The sequence below is a fragment of the Arvicanthis niloticus genome, chromosome 1, assembly GCF_011762505.2.
Source record: "Arvicanthis niloticus isolate mArvNil1 chromosome 1, mArvNil1.pat.X, whole genome shotgun sequence".
In the NCBI taxonomy this organism is placed as follows: Eukaryota; Metazoa; Chordata; class Mammalia; order Rodentia; family Muridae; genus Arvicanthis; species Arvicanthis niloticus.
Window position 1 is genome coordinate 27,741,454 of NC_047658.1, and position 26,560 is coordinate 27,768,013.

Consider the following 26,560-nt stretch of genomic DNA (forward strand, 5'->3'; position numbering starts at 1 on the left):
TATATGACTGGCAGGAGGCTCCAATAGAGGTAATGGCAAGGCCTTTGTGTGTAGGAGGAGTAGGTAAACAAGGAAGAGATGTGACAGCATGGAGGTGGAAGTTGTACTCCAGAAGGACACAGTGGAACTCACCTTCCACTCATATGATGTTGTTTTAGACAGGTCATTCACTTTTCCTTCCAGCTTAATGCTGCTATTGGTGACATTTAGCTTTTTGATTTTTTTTTAATTGTAGTTTTTTGAGAACTTTATATATGATCACTGTGTCTACATCACTTCTACCCCCTCCTCCAACTTTTCCCTTGTCCCCTTGCAAATTCATGATGTCTTTATTTAATGTGACACACGCATACACACATGCATACGCACGCATGCATGCTCACATATACAACCTATTGAGTCCATTTTGCACAAGTATCCCCACAACTTGGGTTTGCACAGCCTGCTTCCTTGTCCATCTGTATATAATACTTTTGCCTTCTGTTCAGCTGTATACAGTAACGTCATCTCCTCATTTTTTCATTAATTAATTTATTCACCTTACATCCCGATCACAGCCCCCCTCCTCTCTTCCCAGCCCTACCCTCACACCCCTCCTCCCCCACTTCCCCCTCCCCTTCTCCAAGGTACCCATAGGTACCAGCCTGCCATGTCACATCAGGACTAAGTGCATCCTCTCACTGAGGCAGACAAGGCAACCCAGCTAGGGGAAAAGGATCCAAAGTCAGGCAACGGAGTAGAGTCTGAGTCAGAGACATCCCCTGCTCCAGTTGTTAGGAGACCCATATGAAGACCAAGCTGCACATCTGCTACATTAGTGTAAGGGGTCGAGGTTCAGCCCCTGCATGCTCTTTGGTTGGTGATTCAGTCTCAGTGAGCCCCCATGGACCCAGGTTAGTAGACTTTGTAGGTCTTGTGGTGTCCTTGACCCCTCAGGCTCCTTCAGACTTCCCCCAACTCTTCAACAAGACTCCCCAAGCTCCGCCTGTTGTCTGCTGTGGGTCTCTGCATCGGTTTCCATCAGCTACCGGATGACAGTATGCTAGGCTCCTGTCTGCAAGCACAGCAGAGTATCATTAATAGTGTTGGGTTGGTGCCCATGGGATGGGTCTCAAGTTGGACAGGTCATTCGTCGGCCATTACCCGACTCTCTGTTTCATCTTTATCCCTGCATATCTTGTAGGCAGGGCAAATTTTGGGTTGAATGTTTTGTAGGCTCACCTCCTCGTTTAGTTGTCTACAATAAACCCGTTCCCTTGATTCAGAAGTTTAAAACAAATGTGCTGAGTTTGTGTGAAGTAGCCTGGATCAGAGGGCAAGGCCACCCACTTCTATCCTTTCTGTACTTGTTAGGTCAATCCCTAAGCTATACAGGTCACAGAATTCCAGGTTTGGCTTAGTCTAGTAATTATTCCATGACTTTTACGATTTACAACATAATGGAGTACAAGTGTTTAAAGAATTCCCTAAATATTCTGAATTTCTTTGATGTTTGTCATAATGCTTTCTATTCACTTGTTGTTCTGTTAATTTATATTCATTCTTCTGATTAGTAGGATACAGGACTAGTGATCTTATTTATCTTACAGAATCAGCTCAGATGTTTGTCGCTTGTTTACATTGTTTCCTTGTTTCTATTTCATTAAATTCCGCTCTAATTTTTTACTAATTCTTGCTCTCTAGGTGGTTTGGGTTGCGTCATGAAGTCATTTATTTGTCCTCTCTATGATTTATCAATATGTTATTTGTATGGATAATTTGCCTGCATGTGTGTCTGTGTAATGTGTGTGTCTTTTATTTGTGTGTATATATGTGTGGGACATGTATATGTTGAAGTAGGTGTGTACATGTGGATGTACACAGGCTTGAATGATGGAGGCGAGGGGCTTACGTCAGATGTTTCCTTCTGTCTCTTTAACTTACTTTTTTAGTTAGGATCTCTCACTGAACCTAGAGCTCACTGACCTCACCAGGCTGGCCGGCCATTGAGCTTTAGAGGTGTACACGTGCCCTGCCTGCATTTGGCTTTTGCGTGGGTTCTAGGGAACTGAGCTCAGGTACTAAAAGCTTGCATGACAAGCATATAACCCGCTGGACCTCAGCCTGTATGTGTTCTTACTGGCTGATATTTCCTGATGTGTCCCTGGTGTGTTCCTTTCCTGTTACTGCTATTTCGTCTTTCCTGCTCTTTTTCCGGTTGATTTGTAATTGTCTGTATGTTGTAGAGTTAAGTCTTTTATTGGATATATGTTTTAAGAATACTCGCAGTGTAGGAAGCACAGCACACAGAAAGCATTAGAAGATCCAGAATCATTAAACATGATGGCTTTTTTTTATTTTCTTCAAGGGAAGGAAGGAAATGATGCTTTTTCACCTGGAAGAGGGTGGAGTGAATGTTGTCTGACAGTCCGGTGATCTTTTGCTGTTCTGTGGAGCCAGCCTCCTAAATTCCCCCAAATCCTGGGCATTCTTTAGGCCCTAATCCTGAGCCTTGTCTCTCAGTGAATAGAACCCATCCTTATGAAAATGTCCCATGAATTTTGCATCCTCCACTAATAGAATAGAATGTATCCTTATGCTTATTATAAACCATTCCTCCTTAAGCCTTGCCCTGAGCTCTGCTTATCAGCCAGTAGAACTCGTTCTTCCTGTGAAGGTCACAGGTACTTTGCTACTTTACAAAGGACTTTCAGTGTAGCTGTCCCTGAAACTTTGTTATGGGAATTGCACATGGAGACTTTTTTCCTAAAGTTTGACTGTGTTTAAGTGTATAAAAAAATTAAACCAGAGGATCTGACTGCGAAGTTTTGATCCAGTCTGACTGACCAAGTCCAGGTACCGCTGTTCGGAGTTTTCATTCTCAGCTCTTTGCAGTTGCCCTGCTCGGGGTGAAATCTGCAGGGATACCCTGCACCCCACCCGACCCTGCAGTAGTGCACCCTCCACCCTCCTTTTTGGGTATCAACTCTCCTCCTCATCTTTAAAAAGACAGTTGACATTTAAATCCAGTTCATATTCATGGTGTATAAAGTGATGTCTTAATACATGTATCTGCTGTGAACTAATTGAGTTCATACTTGTTTTTCATGTAGGGAGCATTTAAATGTATTCTAGTAGTGAATTTCAAGCAATGTAAGATGGTTAATGTTGTCAGCGTTAGATCCTACTCCAGTGCTGAAACTGTATGTCCTCAGACTTCGCCTGCCCTGTCTCTTATTCTGGTTCTTGTTTCCTTTTGCTGCTGGGGGCTGAGCCCGAGGTCCCACACGTGCTCAGCATTTGGCTCTGTCATTGAACTGTGAGAGATTTGTCCTCAGCCACTCTGCCCTTCACTTGCTTACGGTGTCATTTGATCAATACAAGTTCTTGATTTTATGCTTGAGAGCCAGTCTTTTCATTCCCACACACTTCAAGGCATCCCAAGAGTCTTCTACTAAGTTACCTTTGTGAAGCACTCTTTTCTTTTTCATATAGATGTATAAGCCCTCTCTGGTACTGGCTCCATATTTATTTGTGGAGGAGGTAAGGGTTGTCTGTTGGGAAAGAAATCTCGCGGGCGGGGGGAGGGAGTCCGGCGGCAGGGTCCCAGGGCAGTCCAGCATCAGGGTCCCGGGCGGGCTTCCCACATCGCCAGCGGAGGGTCCCACATTCACGCAGCTGTCGGTGGGCGGGCCGGCGGCTGCATCGGCAAGGGCAAGGTTCCAGGGTTCCAAAAGCTGGGAATCAGGTGGAGAGACCATGCGACACGTGGAGTCCGGTTTTCCAAAGCTTTATTGTTCATGACATGGTTAATGGAGGTAGGTGGTATGCTCTTCCCCCGCCAAAGGCCAGGGGAGTCTCATTTTATAGGGAAGGAAAAAGGGGAGGGAATAACTTAATTAGCTACGCCCCTGGCCTTTTGATAATTCATTAATATTTAAATCTCTGGAGGTAGAGACTTGTTAATCACGCCCTCTACCTGTGTCCTACGTGACTGAAGGTAACAGGTTAAATGGAGTTACCTTGTCCAAGGCCCAACAGTTGTCATTCTTGGGATTTTTTTCCTAGTATAGTTAGTCAGTTTACCCTGCTTATTTGTTACAGAGACATTTATGTTTCCATCGCTCGGCTTACCTGGGTCTCTGTCTTGTATTCTGGCTTCCTTCCTTGATGCAGGGCCATGCTGCCTTACTGTCTGCAGCTTTCTTCCAGGTGTGCTTACTCAGAAGATGATCTCTTCCAGTTTTATTCTTTAAGATAATCATAGATACTATTAGGATTAGGCAGCAAAGGGTGGGTCTGGGCCAAGGTATGCTGTAAAGATCATGTCATGTGACAGATCTAATGCAAGATGTTTATTGGGGGAGGGGTAAGAATGGAAGGCTGTCTTGGAGTCGGGATATGAGAGAGAGATAGAGATGGGGAGAGGAAAGGAAGCAGAGAGGGAGGAGGGGGGAGAGAGAGAGAGAGCCAGGCTTGATGTTCACATGTTGAGAGGATCTTTTAAAGGTTGTGCGCACGTGTGTGCTTTTCAACATAGATTTTAGAATTGGTTTGCTGGTTTACAAACAAAAGCATTTTTCTACTGAAATATCGATCGGGATTCCATAAGTATTGGTCTGGCCTGAGAGTATAGCTTGGTAGTTGAAGTGCTTATTATATATATGAATGATCCTGGAATTTGATTCCTAGCAACAACAACAAAATATAAACTTAATGAAAACTGTCAGGTCCAAAGGAAACTCGGTTTCCCAAATTCTAAAAGGCAGAAGGGGAAAATGGCCGCCTGTGGTGCCTGTCAGCATACTAAAGCTCATGGCCTCCAGGCCGTCTCCATGTTACCCGTACCTGTTACACATTCCAGTGTCCATGCTGGCCTCCTGGACTTCCCTCCCCCCAGCTACTCATACTCCTTATAACCCCGCTATTTTTGATATGCGCGAGCTCTTGCTGTCTTTGTCTCTCCATGACCTCTCTGCTGCTGCTTCTCTCTTTTCTCTATTCTCTATCCCCTGCTGTTTGTCCCTCTTTTGCAGATACCCCAGGCCATAGTCTGGTGGCCATGTTCACGCTACTTCTTTCTCATTCTGTTCTAGATTCTTCTTCCAGATGCCTCTGCCTGATATCTCCCACCCCCGCCCCATCTACATTAAAAACCTTCCCTCTAACCATACCATGGGACAATCATATAATCAGTTTATACAACAGTAAAATCAATCAATAAATAACTGTTAGGTCTTCTAATACATGAATATCATCTTTCCATTCATTGAGAGTTTTCTCTAGAATTTTTTTAAAGATAGAACTTTTGCTTTGCCATCTTGTACATCTTTTGTTCATGAGTATGTAGATCTGTTGTATACTGTTTGCCTGTACATTTTTATCTCCTAAGTGTTACGAATATGCAGAAATGCAGCTATGGCTATAGCAACACGGTAAGTTAACTATTTAAACATATTTTCATGTGCTGTTTCTTAAATTGTATTTTGTCCTTTTTAAGGAAGATATTTAAATATTGAATGATTTGCAACTGTGTTCAACTCAAACTAATAGCATTATTTTCCTCATGATTATTCATTTGGTGAATGGATGTATTTTGTGACATGCTCTTTTTTTTTTTTTTTTTTTATTTTTTATTGATACAGCAACTGCAGGTGGTTCCACTCTTTGGAGATATGCAGATAGAACTGGCAAGATACATCAAGACCAGCGCACACTATGAAGAGAATAAGTCCCGGTAGGAAGAGACTAGGCTGCCCCCTAGAGCTTACAGAACTCTCTGGCACCTTCACAGCATGCATTTATCTAAAGTAGTTACCTTGACATTCTCACGGGCGTGGAAGCAAATGTCCCATATGGTAGCCCTTGCCAAATGTGGCTGTTTAAGTTTTATTAATTTCATTGATAAAAGCACTAAACATTTTAATTTCTTTAGTAAAGCAAGCCACAGTTTGAATGTTCAGTGGCCAGCGATTAGCATGTTGGGCAGCAAAGACTTAAAATATTTCACAGTGCTGGTTGAGAATGTAAAAATATTTTTCTGGACCTAGTGATGTGGTGAAACATGGTTGTTAATCAACCCTGAAGAGGAGCAGGGGCTATTCATGTATATTCACAGAGTTTACAAAATTGTCACCCGAGGGCTAAACCAATTCAGACCTATGTTTGTAAGGTCCCTAGAACTGAGCCTGGTCTTAAATGCTTTTTAATGGGAATGGTTTTTACAAAAAAAAAGGTAGTCTGTGCATGTGTGCATGCGTTGACTATAACAGATGTGGCAGAGACACTGTGGCCCCCGAAGCACATACTCTGTATTCAGAGAGTAGTCTCAGCTAAGGTTTTGCAGCTTACCATTACAATTTACTATATGTATACTATCTTACTTAATGTATGTTGCGCATAGCCCACTGAATTTCTCAGGTGTTTTTACTGATTTATTGGACACTCATACCAGTAACTAGCCTTTACTAACCACTTAGGTGTGATTTAGACATTGTATTTCTCCCTCAGGGAGTCAGCTAACCTCTCCTAGGGAAAGCTATGCAGACATGCTTCAGGTTTTATAGGCCCCAGATGGTTTCTGTCAAATATTCCTTTAACAACTCTTACATAAACGTAAAACTTGTTGAATGGTCTTAGCGCCACAGTGCCTTCCCGTGCTGCAGCCAGTGCTGTACCTAGGCACTGTGCTAGTGCCTCTGGTCACCCAGGGCTTTCTCTCCATGCCCAGGTGGACCTGTACATCCTCAAGCAGCAGCCCACAGTACAACATCTGCGAGCAGATGATCCAGATCCGTGAAGATCACATGCGTTTCATCTCTGAGCTGGCACGCTACAGCAATAGCGAGGTACACACCCACTGCACCATTTGGCCTGCAGAGCCACATAGACTCTCAAGTGTTAATTTTATTATTATTATTTTTTTTTTGCACACAAATATTTACATTAATTGTCTTGGAAAATCTCACATCTAAAAAAATCCATTTCTTTAAACTGACCAAAACTAAATAAGGGAAGATTCTCCAAACCCAAACCTAAATAGTTAAAGCAAAAACAAAATCCCTCAGAATTGATGAGTCACTGCAGTTAGCCTTGCCTGTATCTGTTCAGATGTATACAATACAGCTTTGCAGCAGGGAAACACTGGGAGGACTGGAACTGGTAGAACACTTGCCTAGCACATATATGACTGTTTAGTGTAAGCCCCAGTGTAAAGGGGTTGGGAATGAGAGGGAGGAAGGGGGAAAGGGCCGGGGTCAAAGAGGGGGTAAAAAAAAGACAAGGAAAAAGGAACTAAAAGAAAAACTAAGGAGAGGATGGAGCAGTAGGAACTAGATGGAGAGGAAGACTTCCCAAAACCTGAAGTAACTGAAGCCTCTAGGTTGGTACAGGGGATATTCTCTGTGGATCTGTATTGGGTTCAGTTCCCCCACCAGTTAAAGAATTAAAAGTCAGGAAAAATCAAGCACAACACCAGGGAAAACCTCAGACGTCATCAGCCAATGGAAGAGACTTTTATTATACATGAGCATGCACAGCAGCAAGGCACACAGAAAGAGTCCCCAGAAGGCAGAGGGTGGACTCTGAAGGGCTCTGGGTATGCTGGAATGGGGACAATCTTCCCCTATGTAGTGTTGGTCATTTTAAATAAAGGGAAGCTGATACACTCACAACTTTGGCTAAATGTGTCTGCTCTAGCATTGAACCTGTGGGACTTGTCAGCTTGTAGGGGCTCTACTGGTCGATAAAATGCCTGTCTGGGCTTTGTCTCCCTGCCAGGTCTTCATCTCAAATAAGGAAGGTGAGGACGAAGCGGGACGATTATGACCTTTTTTATCCCTCTGTGGCACCTTTATTGGCCTCTCAGGAATGTTTAACCCCTAGTTCCTTAGTAGGTGCTGTCTGGGAAGTCTGGCCCTAGAGTTGAGTTAGGAAGAAAGGTCCCACAGGTCCACAGAATGGGGTCTTTATAATTCTTTACTGTTCGTTCTGTAGTCAGGTTACCATGACTTTTTTTTTTTCTTGGATATTCACATTATTTTACCTATCCAGCATGGCTCCTAGGCTTGTGGGATAAGCAGGGTAGTTATAGCCTTTGGGAGGATCTAGCCAGGAGGAGCATGGAAGCCACTTTTGATCTTAGTGAGCAGGCAGTGATGTCAGTAAGCGGGCAGTGATGTCAATGAGTAGGCAGTGATGTCAGTAAGCAGGAAGTGATGTCAGTGAGCGGGCAGTGATGTCAGTGAGTGGGCAGTGAGTAGGCAGTGATGTCAGTAAGTAGGCAGTGATGTCAGTAAGCAGGAAGTGATGTCAGTGAGCAGGCAGTGATGTCAGTGAGCAGGCAGTGAGTAGGCAGTGATGTCTGTAAGCAGGCAGTGATGTCAGTAAGCAGGAAGTGATGTCAGTGAGCGGGCAGTGAGTAGGCAGTGATGTCAGTAAGCAGGCAGTGATGTCAGTAAGCAGGAAGTGATGTCAGTGAGCGGGCAGTGATGTCAGTGAGTGGGCAGTGAGTAGGCAGTGATGTCAGTGAGCAGGCAGTGATGTCAGTGAGTGGGCAGTGATGTCAGTGAGCGGGCAGTGATGTCAGTGAGTGGGCAGTGATGTCAGTGAGCGGGCAGTGATGTCAGTGAGTGGGCAGTGATGTCAGTGAGCGGGCAGTGATGTCAGTGAGCGGGCAGTGATGTCAGTAAGCAGGCAGTGATGTTAGAGAGTATGCCAGTGATGTCAGTGAACAGACAGTGATGTCAGCGAGCATGTCAGTGATATCAGCGAGCATGTCAGTGAGCAGGCAGTACAGTGATGTCAGTGAGCATGTCAGTGATGTCAGCGAGCATGTCAGTGAGCAGGCAGTGATGTCAGTAAGCAGGCAATGATGTGAAGGCCACAATGTAGTCATACCTTGTATGTATGTGAGATCAACTGGGAGGAATGCAGGTCTTAGTCTAGTTTTGAGAACCAGTTGGCTCTCCAGGTTTATAGGAGGACAGTTAACACAAATGGAGAAACTAGTAATGGAACCTAAATGACTGAAAAAGCCTGCTTCTCCAAATGTCTCAGGGTGTCTGCTCCTCCCAGTATATACCCTACCTAACTGGGGTAGTTCCCCAGTGAAGAGGTACCACCAGACCGGTATTCCTGCAGCTAGTCCTGCCTGTGGTGTAGAAATGAATAGTGGATCCCAGCTCCGTGGGACTTCAGGCCGTGCTTGTAAAATGAATTAATAGGAAACTCTTAAACAATATGAACATCTGGAGGAATTGAGAGCTCCAGTTAAATGCATTTTACAGCATTCATTACCTGCCTTCTTCCTAGGGTTTGTGATAGGTTTTTACCCTGCCCCCCTCTGGTTTTTTTGAGACACAGTTTCTCTGTGTAGCCCTGGCTGTCCTAGAACTCACTCAGTAGAGCAGGCTGGCCTCAGACTCACAGAGATCCACCTGTCTTTGCCTCCTTAGTGCTGTGATTAAAGCTGCTCCCAGGTGGCTTGCACCACCACCTTAGTCTCTTTACAAGAAGATGGTAAGGATTTTGTTTGTGGGTAGCCATGAACCCTCAGCTCATTGAGTGTTGTGTTTCCTGCATGCACCACCACACCCATCTTTTTATTTGTGATCCTGACTTGTGGTGAATCTGAAGTGGTTTCTGGTTGTGGTTTAGCTGTGAGTGTGTTATGTCCAGAGCTTACAAGAGCATGCATGTGTCTTTATTCAGTGTTAGAATTTATTGAATAATGATACATTCACAAATTTCTGGTTTCATTGAAAGTTTTTGTTTTTCAAGACAGGATTTCTCAGTGTAGCATTGGCTCTGATCATTCTGTAGACCAGACTGGTCTCAAACCCACAGAGATCCACCTGCCTTTGCCTCCCGAGTGCTGGGATTCATTAAAAGCATTTTGCTGTGAAGTTTTAAAGTCCTTGAGAGCTGAGGCCATAGAGATTCTTTTATTTTGATCTTAGTTTGCTAATATTAACTCCCAGGTCACACACTACAAAATCACATGGTCATTGTATCTCTACATGCATGTATGTAGAGATGTAGGTTACAGAATGGTCACGAACGGTAAGGGAGGCTGCAGCCAAGTTCACGTAGCTTCAGGAAAGGAAGCTTGACTGGAGGCAAGCCTAAGGCTGATAGAGATGCGAAGGGCTCATTGTGGCCTTAGACAATGGGCTGGAGGCAGTTCTGCAGGTTGTACTGCTGGGTCACAGGCCTGAGCTGAGCCTCAAGGTTGACGCAAGGGTCAAGACCATGGAAGATGCAGAAGCAGAGGACAGGAAAGTCCAGATTGATGACGAGGTAGCAGTTCCAGATGGACAAATATATGGACAGGCAGATGAGTAGGCTGTGGTAACCATGGAGACCGAGCTGGGCTGAAGCCCTGGGACAGTTGAGCTTTCTTTCCATCTCTTGATGCACATACTAGATGGTCTGGTGACAGGTCTAAGCAGGTTGTCTCATGCTATAGTTATGTATCTGTCGGAGCATAGCTCTATAGACTCAGGTGTCCACCAAGTATCTGAGTCCAGAGGCAAATGCTGCTAGTAAGATGAAGTTTATTAGGGCAAAGCACAACCTGAAAAAACAGTTCCTAACATTGTGATGTGATTTAGATTAGACCACAGCCAGCTCTCACCACGTTTGGATTTAAGTTATTCCCTGACTAATAGTGTTGAGCATCTTTCGTGTATTCACTGGGCAGTTGTATATCTCCTTTGTTCAAAGGTCTGTTCATGGGACTGAGCTTATAGCTCACACAAGAGTGTCCAGCGTGTGTGAGGTCCATCCCCAAACACCATGTAGTTAAAACAAAAGAACAACCAAAACTGACAGTGGTGCCTACTTGTAATCCCAGCACTGAGGAAGTAGATGCAGATCGATCCGCAGTGAGTTCCAGTCAGTCTTAGCTATGGAGCAGACAGGGGAATATGTTTAAACTCTGTTCATTCTGTTTGTTTGTTTGTTTTTTGTATATGCGACTTTGAAATAGATTTCTAGAGTAGGATTTCTGGATGCTACGTGAGCTTTCCTGGGGGAGGTGAAACTAATGTCTATTCCAGATAGGGCCCTGATGGCAAATCAAAGAAACAATTCTATCCAAGTCTAATTTTACAAACTAATGAGTTTAACTGGGGTACTTGCAGTAACATGGAGAGTTTACAGATAGTTACACACGACTGAACCCAGCAGCCATTAACTGCTTACACACCCGAGGAGAGGGGCAGGCCCTCCAGTGACCTCTCCACACTGCCCTAGTAAATGCTAAAAGGTCTCCTGAGAGAGTCCAAGAGTTCTCCAGAAGGGCAAGCCACAGCAGTGAGTCCTGAGGGAAGCTGGGTGGGTTCTCTTAATGCCTTTGCCTCTGTGCCCTAGGTAGTCACAGGGTCTGGCCGGCAGGAAGCCCAGAAGACAGATGCTGAGTACCGGAAGCTCTTTGACCTGGCTCTGCAGGGCCTGCAGCTTCTGTCACAGTGGAGCGCTCATGTGATGGAAGTGGTAGGTACAGCATTCGTCAAGTGTGTGGATGGCGGAGCAACTGTGCAGTGACTCCTCGTTGCTTGGAAGTGCTTTTACTACAGACCTTGGCAATGTCGTATTAAGGCTTTCATCTCTTCACATATAAATAAAGCTATGGGGGTTGGAGGACAACTTGCAATGGCAAGACCGTTTACCGGTAATCCAACTCTGGTCATCAGGCCCCGTGGCAAGTGCCTTCACCAGCTCGCCAGCTCGCCAGCTCTCATTTTTCTCTTTGGACCAGCATCCTACTCTTTGGACTTGTAACTGTTAGCATCCTTAAGGTTTAGTAAAATGTTTCCGGTCACATATAGTTAACATATACAATTTATAGTTAACATATACAATGTTAACTATAAATTGCATACATTTTCCCGTTTAAAAGTTTATTTTAGTCAGATAAAAATCATTTAATTGGCACAGTACATGGTCATTTAAAAGGCAAATTTTTGTTTTAAATACAAACAAGTTGCTAAAGTTTTACTTGTTCAGCATACAATAGTTTGGACATTTTGCCTGGGTTAGTTCTTAAGCTTGGCTTATATGACTGAGTGCTTGCTATTTTTTGAGGTGTGTGTGTATGACAGAGAGAGAGAGAGAGAGAGAGAGAGAGAGAGAGAGAGAGAGAGAGAGAGAGAGAGAAATTCAGAAAGCAGTGCAAGTTTTAAAGCAGCCATGCTATTGTCTGTTGAAAATCAAGTATTTTGCTTTCATTGTGGAATATCTTTCTTTCTTTTTCTTTTTTGACTGCACCAGTATTCCTGGAAACTTGTACATCCAACCGACAAGTACTCTAACAAGGACTGCCCCGACAACGCTGAGGAGTATGAGCGTGCCACACGCTACAACTACACCACTGAGGAGAAGTTTGCCCTGGTGGAGGTGAGAATATCTGCTTCCTGTTTCCATGATGGTGTTGCCTTCCAAGGGCGAAGGGAAAACATGGACGGGCTGTCGTCTGATGCCATTGCTTGTATGGTGGGCAGCCCACTGTGCCTGTCAGAGAGAATAGTGGCTGTTAGCTGCTTGGGTATATGTTGGCAGCCTGTCAGACGCAGGGAGTCAGCCCCTCTGTGAGTGCTTGTGAGTGGAGAACAGTCTCTTAGAAGTGGGAAAACAGGTAATGAATTGGGATTTGGTCTCTGCCCCATGAGAGAACTGTATGGCAGGCTTGGTTGTTTCCTTCTCATAATGGCTACTAATTCTTTACTGGCATTTATCTGTGACCCAGCAATCTTGAGCTTTCCCCTCCCTCCCTCCCTCCCTTCCTTCCTTCCTTCTTTATTTTTTTCAAGTTTTTCTCCTGAGCCTTCTAATAGAAATTTTTTTCTTAATTCTAGTTTTATTTATTTATTGTTGGTGTGTGTGTGTGTGTGTGTGTGTGTGTGTGTGTGTACACCACAACGTATACATGGAGGTTCTCATTTTGCTGTGTTTTGGGATTGAACTTGGGTTCATCAGGTCTACACCGAGAGCACTTCTACCCACTTATTTCATCTCACTAGCCCATCATAAACATTTTAGAATAAGCCTTTTATATCTCACAGTGAAATATGTTGGAATTTTCCATCAGGATATATCTAACTTAATAGATCACTTTAGAATAACTGATAAACTTCTAATACTCTCTCTCTCTCTCTCTCTCTCATTTTTCTTTCTTTTAGTATGTCATATATCTCTTCATTTGTTTGGATTTTCTTTAATGTCTATCATACATCTCTGGAAATTCTAGAATTATTTATTTTACTTCTAGATATTGACTCTTAGCTGATGTAATTTTAATGTTTTCAAATAACTATTTGAAATATTTTTCTTTGTGTTGACCAATATGTCTACGCTCATTAGTTACAGTAAAGTAAAGTAGTCATAGATTTTTTTTTTTTTTTTTTTTTTTTTTTTTTTTTTTTTTTTTTGGCACAGAGTAGTTTTCTACTCATACAATTACAAAACTCACAAATGGTATATCAGCTTGATTTTTTTTTTTTTTTTTTTTTTTTTTTTTTTTTTTGCCTTCTGTTTCTTTTTGTACTTATTGGCTATTTGTATATACTCTTTGGAGAAGTTCAGAGTCTTCACCTATTTTTTAAATTGATTTATTATTGAATTATTAGAGTTCTGTAGTTTCCTTTTTAGGTATTATTGTTAAACTACCCTTAAATTTCTTTCACCAACTCATCTTGATTATTCTGTGTTCTCTTTATATTTACTCCTAGATTAAGTCACCTAATGATTGGTGTAGGGTTTTTGCTTAGGAGTTAATGAGGTACCTCATTAGCTTAGTGACCAATGGGTAGACCTTCCCTTTTTGAAGACTTATCCTCATTATTATTATCATCATTATTATTAATTACTACATTTTTATTTCTGTGTGTATATCCGTGTGTGAATGCCAAATGCGTGTGTAGGGGGGGTTGCCTTTGTGGTCAGAAGTAGTCTTTGGATTCCCTTGGAGCTGCAGGGTGTTATAGGTGGGTTGTGAGCATTTGACATGAAAACTGGAAATGTAGGTCCTTTGTAAAGCTCTCCTCACTCCTGCATCCCCGCCCCCCAAGTTAAAGTGTCTTTCATTCCCTGACACCTCCTGTTTCTCACATTTCCTCTTTCTGGGGCTCCTCACTCTGCCTCTTGCTCCCTCTTGTTGTCTTGGCTTCTGTGCTTGCTCCTGACATCACCTATAGTGATGTCTACCTTTTTATTCTCAATTTGATCATCGATATCTTATTCCTTTTTCCTTGGCCAATCCTGTTGGTTAGTATTTATTGTTTACTAAGCAACTTTTGTCTTTGTTGATCACTCATTGGACTTCTGTGCTGTTTTATAAATTTTTCTCTATGTTGTACATAAAGATATAAACACATACACACACACACACAAATACACAAATACTCCTTCCTATATACTTTTAGCGGTACACTTTGCTCTTCTTTTTATAAATTCATGATAAGCATTGCATGACTATTATTACCTTCAATTTTTGCATTTCTAATGCTCGAATTCAGAGCTTGGCTTCTCCTTTCAGCCTTCTGTTGCTTCTTTGAGTTCAAATACCTAGTGCTTTCATTTTTTTATTCGCTATAGTTCCCATATGCTCTTTAGTTTATTTTACTTATTTTATGTATATGGGTGCTTTGCCTGCATTCATGTCTCTGCACCACTTGTGTGTCTGTTGCCTATGGAGGCAAGAAGAGGGCATTGGACTTGGAACTGGAGTTACAGATGGTTGTGAGTCACTATATGAGTGCTGGGAATTGAACCCAGGTCCTCTGGAAAAGCATCCAGTGCTCTTAACTGCTGAGCCATGTCTCTAGCTACTATCCTATGCACTTTTTTTTTTTTTTTTTAAAGTAAAAGTTTCTTATGTTTTAAACAGAAAAGCAGTATAAATCATCAAATAGTTTTCTAGTGGAGACTGGAGAGATGGCTCTGGGATTAAGAGCATTGTCTGCCCTTCCAGAGGTCCTGAGTTCAATTCTCAGTAACCACATTGTGGCTCACAACCATCTGTAATGGGATCACCCAGGCATACATGCAAATAGAGTACTCATATACGTAAGTAAATAAATCTTAAATAGTTCTCCATCATGAACACATGGAAACCCTAAATAATGTGACTTGTGGGACCTGTGTAGTGACACCTATAGAGCTATCACAAAGTCAGAATTCAAGCAGTTGGCTTCATTTTTTTTTTTCTAGGTCTTTTCCATGTGTTTTAGGTCAATGTCTCATTGTTAACAAGTGGGATTTAATTTGCAACCTCTTGAAAGTTTTTTTTTTTCTTTTCTGATTACTTTCATATTTTCATTTTGAATGGTTACTTCTGCATTTGAAGTCCATTAATAACGTGATGGTATCTTTGAGTCATATGTACTGCTGCCCTCAGGGTACTCATGGTGAGATGAGATGAGTTCAGTTTCAGGCAGGCACAGAGCATATCGGGTCTTCTGCTCTGGGGAAGATGATGATGGGACAAGGTAGCTTTGTAGGAGAAAAATCAGGGAAAGATCTGTGAGTGAGAAAGAGACCTCCCATGCAATGAAGGACTGTCCCCTGTCCCCATTCAGCCACTGAAAGCTGTGTCTTTACAGGTGATTGCCATGATCAAAGGCCTGCAGGTGCTGATGGGCAGGATGGAGAGTGTGTTCAATCATGCCATCAGGCACACGGTTTATGCTGCACTTCAGGACTTCTCCCAGGTGACCCTCAGGGAACCACTGCGACAGGCCATCAAGAAGAAAAAGAACGTCATCCAGAGGTCAGCCTTCCTCATCGCTTCCTCACAGCCTCAAAGCAATGGATGAAGCCTAGCTTCACATAGATGGAGTGTCACATTTTTATAAGTAGGCTCAGTACATTTATCTTCAACTCCTAGTTATATTTTTTGATGATTATATCTATATAGAATGTAGTGGGTCCAGTTAATATCCTGAACAACAGTAATTAGTTTGCTACTGAAATCAAGGAATTTGGCAACCCAGGGACAAGAGACATTCCCAGTCACCAGTTATTGAGGTATTTGAGGTTCCACATTCTTCTCTCTCCCTAAAGCATATTATACTTGGCAGGTTTCTTTTAGACTCTCCTACGAGTCTGGCAAAAATGACCCAGATATGGTAAAACTTAGAGTTCTTGAGAGTTTTAAAAGTGAGCCTTTTATATAAGTTGACTTGCAAAGAAACATGTGTAAATGAAACCTACTAGAGTTCAGGAATGTATCGTGCTGGTTTTGCTTTAACAGCTGGAATCTTTGTTACCTAAGAGGATATTGGTTTGTAGCATAAACAAAATTCCATACTGTGTGTACATTGTAATGCTGCAAAGTTCCGAGAGAGACAGAGACAGAGACAGGGACACACACACACACACACACACACACACACACAGAGAGAGAGAGAGAGACAGAGAGAGAGAGACAGAGAGAGAGAGACAGAGAGAGAGAGACAGAGAGAGAGACAGAGAGAGAGACAGAGAGAGAGAGACAGAGAGAGAGACAGAGAGACAAAGAGAGGGACAGAGACACACATACACACAGAGAGAGAGAGAGAGAGAGAGAGAGAGAGAGAGCGAGTGAGCTCTTACATGTATGTACATTTACATGTGTGTGGTGTTAAGGATCAGCATGGATCCTTGTACATACTAGACACACTCTACTACTGCATCTTATAAATCCAAAACTTTGTAATGACAGTATGATGCCGTAGTAGAAAATTGCACCCTATATTAGATATTTTATATGCAAAATCATTTAAAATAGTATATAAAATGGCCATCTGAATATATGTATAATTTATATATAAAACAAATTATTACCCTATTTAAACTTGTGTCTTGTCCCCTGAGAAAATTTATTTGTATTCAGATATTCCTAGCATCAAACAGATGTGACATCTGAAACCCTCCTTGTTTCTCCTTGTTAGCCTTTCAGTTAAAAGACAACGTTTGTTGGAGGCATATTGGATAGAAGAACTTGCCCTTGACAAAAAGCAGACCTGTTCTACTAGCCAGAGAATCTATAGAATACATACTGTACTTTGGGTTTTATTGACAATGTTCTGCAAGGGGTGGCCAGAGTCAACAGGAGATATCTCAAGTCCTTGGGTGCTCCATTAATATAGCCTGTTAGCAGTGGGGTTACATGTCCAGTGAGTCAAGGCACATGTCCAGTCCCTTTTGTGTGAGGAATGGCTTCCTATTCCTCACACAAAACAATTGGCCATAGTCAGGGGGAGCTCTGCTGCCTGGGTGGACTTTTGAGAGTTCTGTTCTCCCTGCCCTGATTTGGCCATCTAGCTTGTATTCATGAAGTTAAACCTTGTTTCCTGGCTAATTGGTGTAAACTATAGCTTAAGTCTTTTGGGGATAGCAGTAGCACTAACTAAAGAATGCACTCGGCTTTTGTAGACTTTCATATGAACTAGACTCTTAGCTTGTTACCTCAACCAGAGGGATTTTCTTGGTGCATTGGCTGCTCGTTAGGTGAGGAGACTCTGTGATTGTAGAAATCCGTGTCTGATGACTTGATGGGGTTGTTCAGTGTCCTACAGGCCATCAGGAAGACCGTGTGTGACTGGGAGACTGGGCACGAACCCTTTAACGACCCAGCTCTGCGGGGAGAGAAGGACCCTAAGAGCGGTTTTGACATCAAGGTGCCCCGCCGTGCTGTGGGACCCTCCAGCACACAGGTTCTCATCAACTTTATTCTAGAACTGGGCTGAGGGCGGGGGCAGATGAGGCAGGGCTGAAGTAGTGGTTGCTGGATCTGCTCGGGCACTCCTGTTTTGCCTGAAGCTTTTTCTCTTCTTCTATACCCTGCCCAACACAATTTGAAACCTTACCTGAGACAGTCCTGTGAGTATCTGGTTGGTTCATTTAACTACAGAAGTCATTTCCACGCTGTTTCTGTCTCTGACTGTGAAAAACATGCCTACATTTCTCCTCTTTATGCTGTTTCCTTTTTGCTTTTTGGAGACAGTGTCTCATGTAACCTAGGCTAGCCTCCAGCTTCTGATTGTACTGCCACCACCTCTGCCTCCGCCTTCTGAGTGCTGGGATTATAGGATGCCCCTCCATGCTCAGCACTGCTTTTGTCATTTTAAAGACAGGGCCTTACAGCCTTGGCTGGCCTGGTACTCACTGTACATAGCTCAGGGTTAGCTTCAACCTCAGCCTCCTAGCACTGCAGGCATGTTCCAGCCCGTCTGTGTTTCCCTTTCAGTGTTTAAATGTATGATTGTAATTTTCACGTCGAATCTTTAAATCAAGTGCTCCTAAAAAAAAATGAACTGCTGCTTTCATATGTCATGGTCTGAAGCCACCGTTGCTGCTTTCTCTTCCAACGTCCGTAGGCCTTCCTTGAGGTGCTTCTCACTGACTCACACTTGGTTTACGTGCGCCTCTGCTTTGGGACCTGTCCTTCTTACATGTCTCTCTCAGAGGCCTCATAATCTATCTCTATCACTCCTGTAGAAAGGTACCAGCAAAGCACATGGCTGGGTCTATATGGAACCTCTTGAAGATCAAGAGGAAGGCTCTTGGCCATTCTTGGGGTCTGTGTGAGGCATATCTGCTCTTCCATTCCATTTGCCTGTCCCTGTGTCCCCCACTCAGACCTGTGCATCATGTGACTAACGGCTCTCTCCCGCTTCTCCTTCCCTGTCTGTCTATGTCTAGCTCTACCTGGTGCGCACTATGGCTGAGTCCTTGAGCTCTGCCGAGCTGCTGAGGCAGCTCAAGTCTCTGGGCATGGAAAGGCTCTTGCATGTGGTAAACGCGTTTCTGAGGCAGTCGTACAACTATCCACCTCTTTTAACCTTTGGTGGTAAGACATTGTTTGTTTTTCTTGTTGATGCTTATGGCACGGAGGTGAGCTGCTCCCCTACACATAGCTCAACCTAAGAGGCAGCGTCTTGGCTATGTGGATGCCCAGGCCCTCTGGACAGCCTGTCTACGTCAGGCTGACTGTGGGCGTGGGACTTAGTCAGGGTGTAGTGGAGCAGTTCTTCTTCTATAGACTTTCCCATTTGATGTAACTAATGTACCGTTTATATTTTCTTCCCTACAAATATCTCCTTGGATAATACAGCTTTACATGGTGAGAACTATGCTAGAGTCCCTCATTGCAGACAAAAGTGGTTCCAAGAAAACCTTGAGAAGTAGCCTTGAGGGGCCCACCATATTGGACATAGAAAAATTTCATCGAGAATCATTCTTCTACACTCACTTGATAAATTTCAGTGGTAAGAGACAGTGCTGACCAGAATATCCGGCCTGGCATGCTCTAACCCTGCTAACACCACCTGGGACGCTTCTGCCTACCTCACCGTTCTCCTGCCCATCTCTTCACGCACCCACATGGTGCCACGTCCTAACCTTTGTGGTGGTGGCCAGACATCCTGGAGATCCCCCCCCCCCAAGTCCCTTGCCATCCCTGGCATCTGCCATGGTCTCTGTAGGACATGGCCCTTAACAGGACAGGGACAGTAGGGCTTTGGTTGGCCCTGCCATGCGAACACAAAATTAGGATCACAAAACAGGGAAATGGAACCTCTTACCTGGATCACAATCCAGGCATTGATGCGTAGAAGACACGGCCCCTCTGGCCCCCACTGCCCAGGTAGCAAAAGTGCTCTGAGACAGACTAGCCGCCATTTTGGTGACACTCAGCCACTTTGACCTGGCACTGATGGGTGCTTTCTACCCTCTGTGTCTGCCTGTGGCCTCATTGAGCTGTTCATGTCTTCTGCTTAGAGCAGGAGGTCATGCCTTGCCTGGGGTATTGCAGGCCGTGAAGTAAATATTAACACTGTTGTTGTTAGCTCTGAGAACATAAAACAAATCTTACTGCTTAATTCCATTTCTAGTTTTGTATTGGTTAAACCATTCCTGAATGTGCACGTAATCCTAGACACTGGTTTTTGTCCTACATAAAGGGAAATACAGGTTGAATATCCCTCATCTGAAATCGTTGGGACCAGAAATGCTTCAGATTATGAATCTTGGGGGGGAGGGGTGTGGCTAACTACGTATAATGACAAATTTGGGGGATGGGATGCAAGTCCTCATACACATGGTCTGGGGACTAACAGTCATGTTACATAGCCGCATTTCTGTCAAGTGCAGATGTTTCCTGGAGTCGTTACACTCATCTCCATCTGTGTCCGCATCCACACACACTGTTGCACACTGCCTCAGCGTGTGACCCTGTCCGTAAGACACCGCATTACCGTATCATGCTCTGTGTGTCTGCATTTGGATTTCGGCCCATCATGTGAGACTGGCTATGCAGTGTTTCACTTAGCACCTCGTACTAATGTCACGTCGTACCTCAGCATTTTGAGATTTTGGAGCATTTAAGATTTCTAGGGCTGGAGAGATGGCTCAGCGGTTAAGAGCACTGACTGCTCTTCCAGAGGTCCTGAGTTCAGTTCTCAGCGACCACATGGTGGCTCACAACCATCTGTAATGGGATCCGATGCCCTCTTCTGGTGTCTCTGAAGAGAGCAATGGTGTACTCATATACATAAAATAAATAAATCATTTTAAAAAATTTAAAAAAAAATTAATTAAAAAAAAATTTCTGGTTTTCAGAATAGGGATATTAAACCTGTGGTCCTATTTTCACATCTCTTTTTCAAAAGGTTGCCATCCCCTGCTCCTGCCAAGAAGGGCTCCTAAGGTCCCTGCTGGCAGGACGACACTAGTTGCTCAGAAGGTGTAGGCTCCTGATCTATACTTACACCCATGTTCGTCTTGTCCCTCATGTGAAGTGTCTAGTGACCCCTTCCTGCTTGCATCCATGCTGCATGGCTGGGAGCTAAGCATAGAGGAGTCACATCCCCTGTGCCACACCTCTTGTTTCCTCTGTACTGAATCACTTCCTGCTCATGAACGATAACCTGGTGTTGTTTGAACCCTTCAAGAAACACTGCAGCAGTGCTGTGACCTTTCCCAGCTGTGGTTCCGAGAGTTTTTCCTGGAGCTGACCATGGGGAGAAGGATACAGTTCCCCATTGAGATGTCTATGCCCTGGATTCTGACTGACCACATCCTAGAGACCAAGGAGGCATCAATGATGGAGTGAGTGTCCTATGGGTCTGCCTCTGAGGCTGTGGCACTCAACATGCATGTACCTTCACACGTTCATTCAGGATTAAAATAGAAAAAAAAAATACTGAGTACTGATAGTAATAAAACACTTTAAGCCACAACATGGAGAAGGTAAAGTCATAGAAGCCTTTATCTGGGTAGCTGTTGTGTTTCCTTCATATGGAATAAGGCACCTGTTTTTCCCTACTCTGGTGATAAGTAGTAGACATATATCATTCAGCTTTATACCATGGGAAGTGAGAAACTGGTTTTCTTCATATGACAGTTAAATGGTTTTCTTCATTTGATAGTTAAATTTCTCCAAAGTAGGCAGCTGTGAGGGCCACAAGTCATTGGCAGGCTGGGAACTGACTGGTGTCCCTCTGCAGGTACGTCCTCTACTCCTTGGACCTGTACAACGACAGCGCTCACTATGCGCTCACCAAGTTCAACAAGCAGTTTCTCTATGATGAAATTGAGGCAGAGGTAAGGCACCAGCTTCAGCTCCTTTTATTAAATGCCTTTTGAATTTTAACTTTGTTTTTCCTGAGTATTCAAAGAATTAAACTTTCTTTTTAAATGCACAGTGGTTTAAATGGTGACATGTACTTTTTGGTAAAACATGCTTTTTTGGTATAAGTTCTTCTGACTTCTTCTGTTTATATATTGGAAAATGGTAGGCTGTGCTTTTCCACCAAACCGTAAGCAGTTTCTGCATCACTTTCTGTTTCTGTTAGGTAGGTGCTCAAGTCACTCGACCAACCCTTTTTTAAAAAAATGTCACTGGGTTTTAAAATTTTACAGATAATATAACAGTCCTTTGCTGAACTTCTTGTTACACACACTTTTTTTTTTCTGCATTGGGCAGGGGCACTCTTGTGTGTAACCCTCCACCTCCACTTTTTCTCTGTAGCCCAGGCAATCCATAGACTTCCTGCCTCAGCTTTTTGAGTACTGGGATTACATGAGTAGCCATCATATCTGACTGTGACTTCTTGAGGACCTATTGTCACAGGCAAAATGTCAAGTTAGCACACAGACACAACTGAGGGGATATCTCCTGCTCTTTAGCATAAGGTATAAGAGAACTCAACGTCAAGAGATCCTTTTCTGTATCTGGGCAGCTCCATCTCCTCACAGACAACGTCTCACAGTCTTTCTTCAGGGATAACGTCATGATTCTCAGGCAAGGCAGGATGCGTGGACAGAGGCTTGCCCCCCTGGTTCTGCCTGCAGTTATGGGTCTCTCTCTGCCTCTGAATACACATATTCTCCTTATGATTTTAAAGAATGATGCTAACCCTCTCTGCAGCTAAGGCCATTGCTTCCAGGGTGCTTCTTTGACAGCCTCATGCCAAGTGACCTTGTTAGCTCCAGGAAGAACATGGGATGCCCTTGCAGACAGTGGCCACTAAAATGTTGTTTTGAGTTTAATCATGATGCTGATTACCTTTCCCTGAGCAGATAGAGAGACCTTTTCATACTCCTTTGAATTTGAGAGGACACGAGTGTTATGCTCCCTCTGTAAGATTTTTTGTTTTGTTGTTTGCTGTTGTTTTGAGACAGTTTTATATAACTTGGACTGGTCTTGAGATCACTATGTAGCCTAGGCTAGCTGTGCACTTTTAAAAATTCTACCTTTTTTGTTTGTATTTGTTTTTGTTTTTTGAGACATGGTTTCTCTATGTAGTCCTGGCTGTCCTGGAACTCCCTATGTAAACCAGGCTGGCCTTGAACTCAAAGATCTGTCTGCCTCTGCTTCCCAAGTTCTGACATTAAAGGCATGCATCACCATTTGCTTGGCGGCTGCTTCTTCTTCTTCTCCTCCTCTTCCTCATCCTCTTCCTCCCCCCTCTCTTTCTTTAATATGATCAGTTTTTGGTTTTGTTGGTTTGTTTTTTATGTTAAAAATGCAAATATTTTAATGTTTATTGTTATACTATACTATACTTTGTATTCCCACTTGAAGAAAAAAAATGATTATGGTTTTTAAAAATGCAACCACTGGTTTAGACAAAGTCTTTCCTGATTGATTATACCTCATAAATACCTCAGAGCACACAAGGACACTGTGAGTTAATGAATACAACAAGAAAAATAATGGGAAAATTCTGTTTGATCACAGAAATTTAAGAGGAAATTTCAGAATTTTGGTCAGATTGTTTCTGCATTGGGGCTTATGTATTATTTCATTGTAGACCAAGGTTCAAGGTAGGCTAAGGAGAAAACTACTTATCCTCTGAAGACACGATCTAAGAAATGGGGCACCAAGCATTCTGTGGGAACTGGTTAGCCATGAAGAAGGTGCCAGTAAGGACAGCGATGGAAACAGCTTGCTACTTTGTAGAGAGCCTGAGCCTGCCTTACAAACGGAGTGATTCTTATAGACACAGACATGATGCAGTTTCTCCATCCCTACATAACTCTCAGGGCATTGAAAGGATTCCAGGCATGGCTCTTTTCTGGCATGAGAAGCTACCACTGAACACCAGGCATGGGATGACCTACTGATGGGTCTTCTCAAAGTATTCTTTGGAAGCCGTTGGACTTGGCTTGATCATAGGGGATTCTCGTATCCATGTCAGAGAGACTTCTCCATGGGTTTCCACAAACTGGAATACCTTCACCAACTGAGGTTTTCTTCCAGGTTGCTCCTACCAGGTGGTCGTTGACACTCAAGTGCTTGGTGACACCATTAGGGTCAATAATGAGGAAGCTTCTGAATGCAGTGCCACCACGTTCAGCAGTGCCCTGCAGTCTCTGGCTATTTGCTTAGTTAAATTTGACAACAGTGTGATATTCATGTGGCCCAAATCACCATTCTTCCGTTGTGTATTGATCCACTGTTCTTCTTTGGGCAAGATGGCTAAAGTGGAAATCTGAAATTGAAACTACTTGACAGTCAGGAAAGTCATTGGCTTTGTCACTGAAAGAAAGGAAATCCAAAGGCTAGAAAAAAGACACCAAGTATTTCCCATTACAGTCTTCAAGACTCAGCTCTTTGAACTCTCCATTGACAACAGTGGTACCCTTAAAATAGGGCACATGCTATGTGACAGCTGGGGCGTGGAATGAGCAGTTGATGCTAACGGCAAACTTTGCCTGGGCAGAGGCAGACCACTGTATGTCCGTCAAGCAGGTTCTTCTAAAAGCAACAGGCCTAAGAATCGCCAAAGCAGAAATACCCCTGGAAATAGCACTCATATTCTGAGCAGCCAAGGAACGAGCAACCTTCCTGCAGCAGCTGCCATCGTCAGTGTATAAATCAGTTTTATTGGCATATTCAGTGCTGGTTGTGCTGGATTTCACAAGGATAATTTTCTCAAGTATATCATGTACTTTGAACATACTTACTTCAACTTTGGACTTCTGATCCTCTTCAGCTTCATAGGTGCTATGACAGAAATGTGCTACCACGCCTGGCCTTTTCTCAGTAGTGTTCCAGTCTGATTTTCTATGCTGGCATGGTGGTCATCCCTGGCCAGTCAGAGCACACTTTATATGCTCTGTTGGACAGGAAGATCATTTCTGTTTTCTTTTCTAATAAGAGTTTCAGCCAGGTAGTGGTGTGCATGCCTTTAATCTTCACACTTGAGAGGCAGAAGCAGGCAGATCTATGAGTTCAAGGCCAGCCTGGACTACAGAGCAAGTTTCAAGACAGCCAGGGCCACAGAGAGAAATCCTGTCTTGAAAAACGAAACAAGAGCCCTACCTTGTGTTGAAGCAGGAGTTTGAAGCTAGGAATAGTTGCACATGATGCCTGTAATCCCAGTATCCAAAAAGCTGAGCCTGGAGGACCTTGAGTTCAGAGTTAGCCTGCCCCACATAATGAATCAAAGCTGGCTCAAAGCAACAACAACATAAGCAAGCAAGGAAAGGCAGAAACATTTGTTTTTGAGTTTTTATTTGATCTTGGTTTCAGGAGTTGAGATCTAACACGGTTTGCTTTTTGCCAGGTGAATCTGTGTTTTGACCAATTTGTTTATAAACTGGCAGACCAGATATTTGCATATTACAAGGTTATGGCAGGAAGGTAAGTGTATGATTTGCGATTCCCATGCAGAATCTTGGGTAATTTGGTCTGGTATTTCTATTAAAATCAACAGTGCATGACAAATATTCTACCTCTCTTCTGCACCAGTTTGCTTCTTGACAAAAGGTTACGATCGGAGTGCAAAAATCAGGGAGCCACGATCCACCTCCCACCATCTAACCGCTATGAGACGTTGTTGAAGCAAAGGCACGTGCAGGTGAGCTAAGTGACTCTACTAAAGTGCGTCTTGGAAATGATGGGCTTGTCTTGGAGCTAACCAGACTCTTACAGGAATTGTGGCATGTGAATGTCATAACAAAGTACAAAGTATTAAGTTGTTTTGTGGTTTTCCCTTTGTACCTACTTCCTCTCTGGGATCTCAGGGTTGCCCAGGTTAGTCGTTTTGTTTTGTTTCTTTGAGATTATGCCTTAAAGGTTTTTCTATTGCTACATAGAGAAGAAAGCATTCATTTAAGGCTTATGCTTTGTGAAGGTCAGAGTTCATGATCATCAGGGCAGGGAACATGGCAGCCCCGCATGATATTGGAGTAGTAGCTGAGAGCCCATATCTCGTGACACAGCCACAGGCAGAGATAGAATGACTCTGGGGATAGCACAAGTCTTTTAAAACTTCACCTCAAAGCCTTTCCCCAATGATACACTTCTTCTAACAAAGCCATACCCAGTCCTTCCCAAACAGTTCCACCAACTAGGGACCAAGTATTCAAGCATGTGAACCCATGGGGCCATTAACATTCAAACTACCATAGATTATAATATACTTGCATCAATTCCCTCTTCTGTGTCCTCTTTCCAAAGCCTCCCAAATATCCCTCCCTTGCTCTTTCAAATCAAATTCATTTCCTTTTTCTTTGTGTGCTCTCTCTCGCTCGCTCTCTCTCTCTCTCTCTCTCTCTCTCTCTCTCTCTCTCTCTCTCAATATATAATAAATTTTGTGTTTTTATGGCTGACCATTTGATACTGGATAACCAATTTGTGTGCTCTTCCCTGGGAAGACGATTTCTTCCATTCTCAGCATCCTTAGTTGTGTAGGGGTCAGGCCTGTTTGTGTCATCCTTGTTCAGGTCACATTTCAGCAGCCATGTTGTTGAGACTTTGTGGATATGCTTCTCTGACATTTGTAGGAGACACAATCTCACTGCAAACTCCCTGTTCTTCTGGCTCTTAGAATCATTATGACCACTCTTCCACAATGGTTCCTGAGCCTTAGGTGCAGGAATTGTGTGGTAGATGTATCAGTTGGGACTAGGTGCCATAACTCTGTTCTGATTGGTTCTGTTTTTTCTGTAATGGTTTCTTGTCTGTTACAAAGAATTCTCTCTCTCTCTTTTTTTTAAAGATTCATTTATTTATTTTATGTGTATGAGTGCTCTATCTGCATGTACATTTTGCATGCCAGAAGAGGGCATCAGATCACATTATAGATGG

The 26,560-nt window shown here is 43.3% G+C and overlaps 1 protein-coding gene and 1 pseudogene across 2 annotated transcripts in view; one reads left to right on the plus strand and one right to left on the minus strand.

Moving 5' to 3' along the window:
• The window catches only part of Cyfip1 (cytoplasmic FMR1 interacting protein 1), an 88,625-nt gene that overhangs the window by 39,887 nt on the left and 22,178 nt on the right, over positions 1-26,560 (plus strand). Inside the window, exons 10-20 of one of the 2 annotated variants that reach the window (XM_034506993.2) lie at positions 5,625-5,716; positions 6,710-6,827; positions 11,353-11,475; positions 12,253-12,378; positions 15,582-15,748; positions 17,528-17,675; positions 19,076-19,229; positions 20,913-21,069; positions 21,468-21,564; positions 25,035-25,111; positions 25,220-25,328. In XM_034506993.2, the coding sequence (XP_034362884.1) occupies positions 5,625-5,716; positions 6,710-6,827; positions 11,353-11,475; positions 12,253-12,378; positions 15,582-15,748; positions 17,528-17,675; positions 19,076-19,229; positions 20,913-21,069; positions 21,468-21,564; positions 25,035-25,111; positions 25,220-25,328 (1,368 nt within the window). Of the gene's footprint in view, positions 1-5,624; positions 5,717-6,709; positions 6,828-11,352; positions 11,476-12,252; positions 12,379-15,581; positions 15,749-17,527; positions 17,676-18,663; positions 18,812-19,075; positions 19,230-20,912; positions 21,070-21,467; positions 21,565-25,034; positions 25,112-25,219; positions 25,329-26,560 lie in introns of both variants that reach the window. The other variant, XM_034507018.2, reaches the window with a different exon arrangement.
• On the minus strand, positions 23,583-24,329 carry LOC117711423 (thioredoxin-dependent peroxide reductase, mitochondrial pseudogene; annotated as a pseudogene).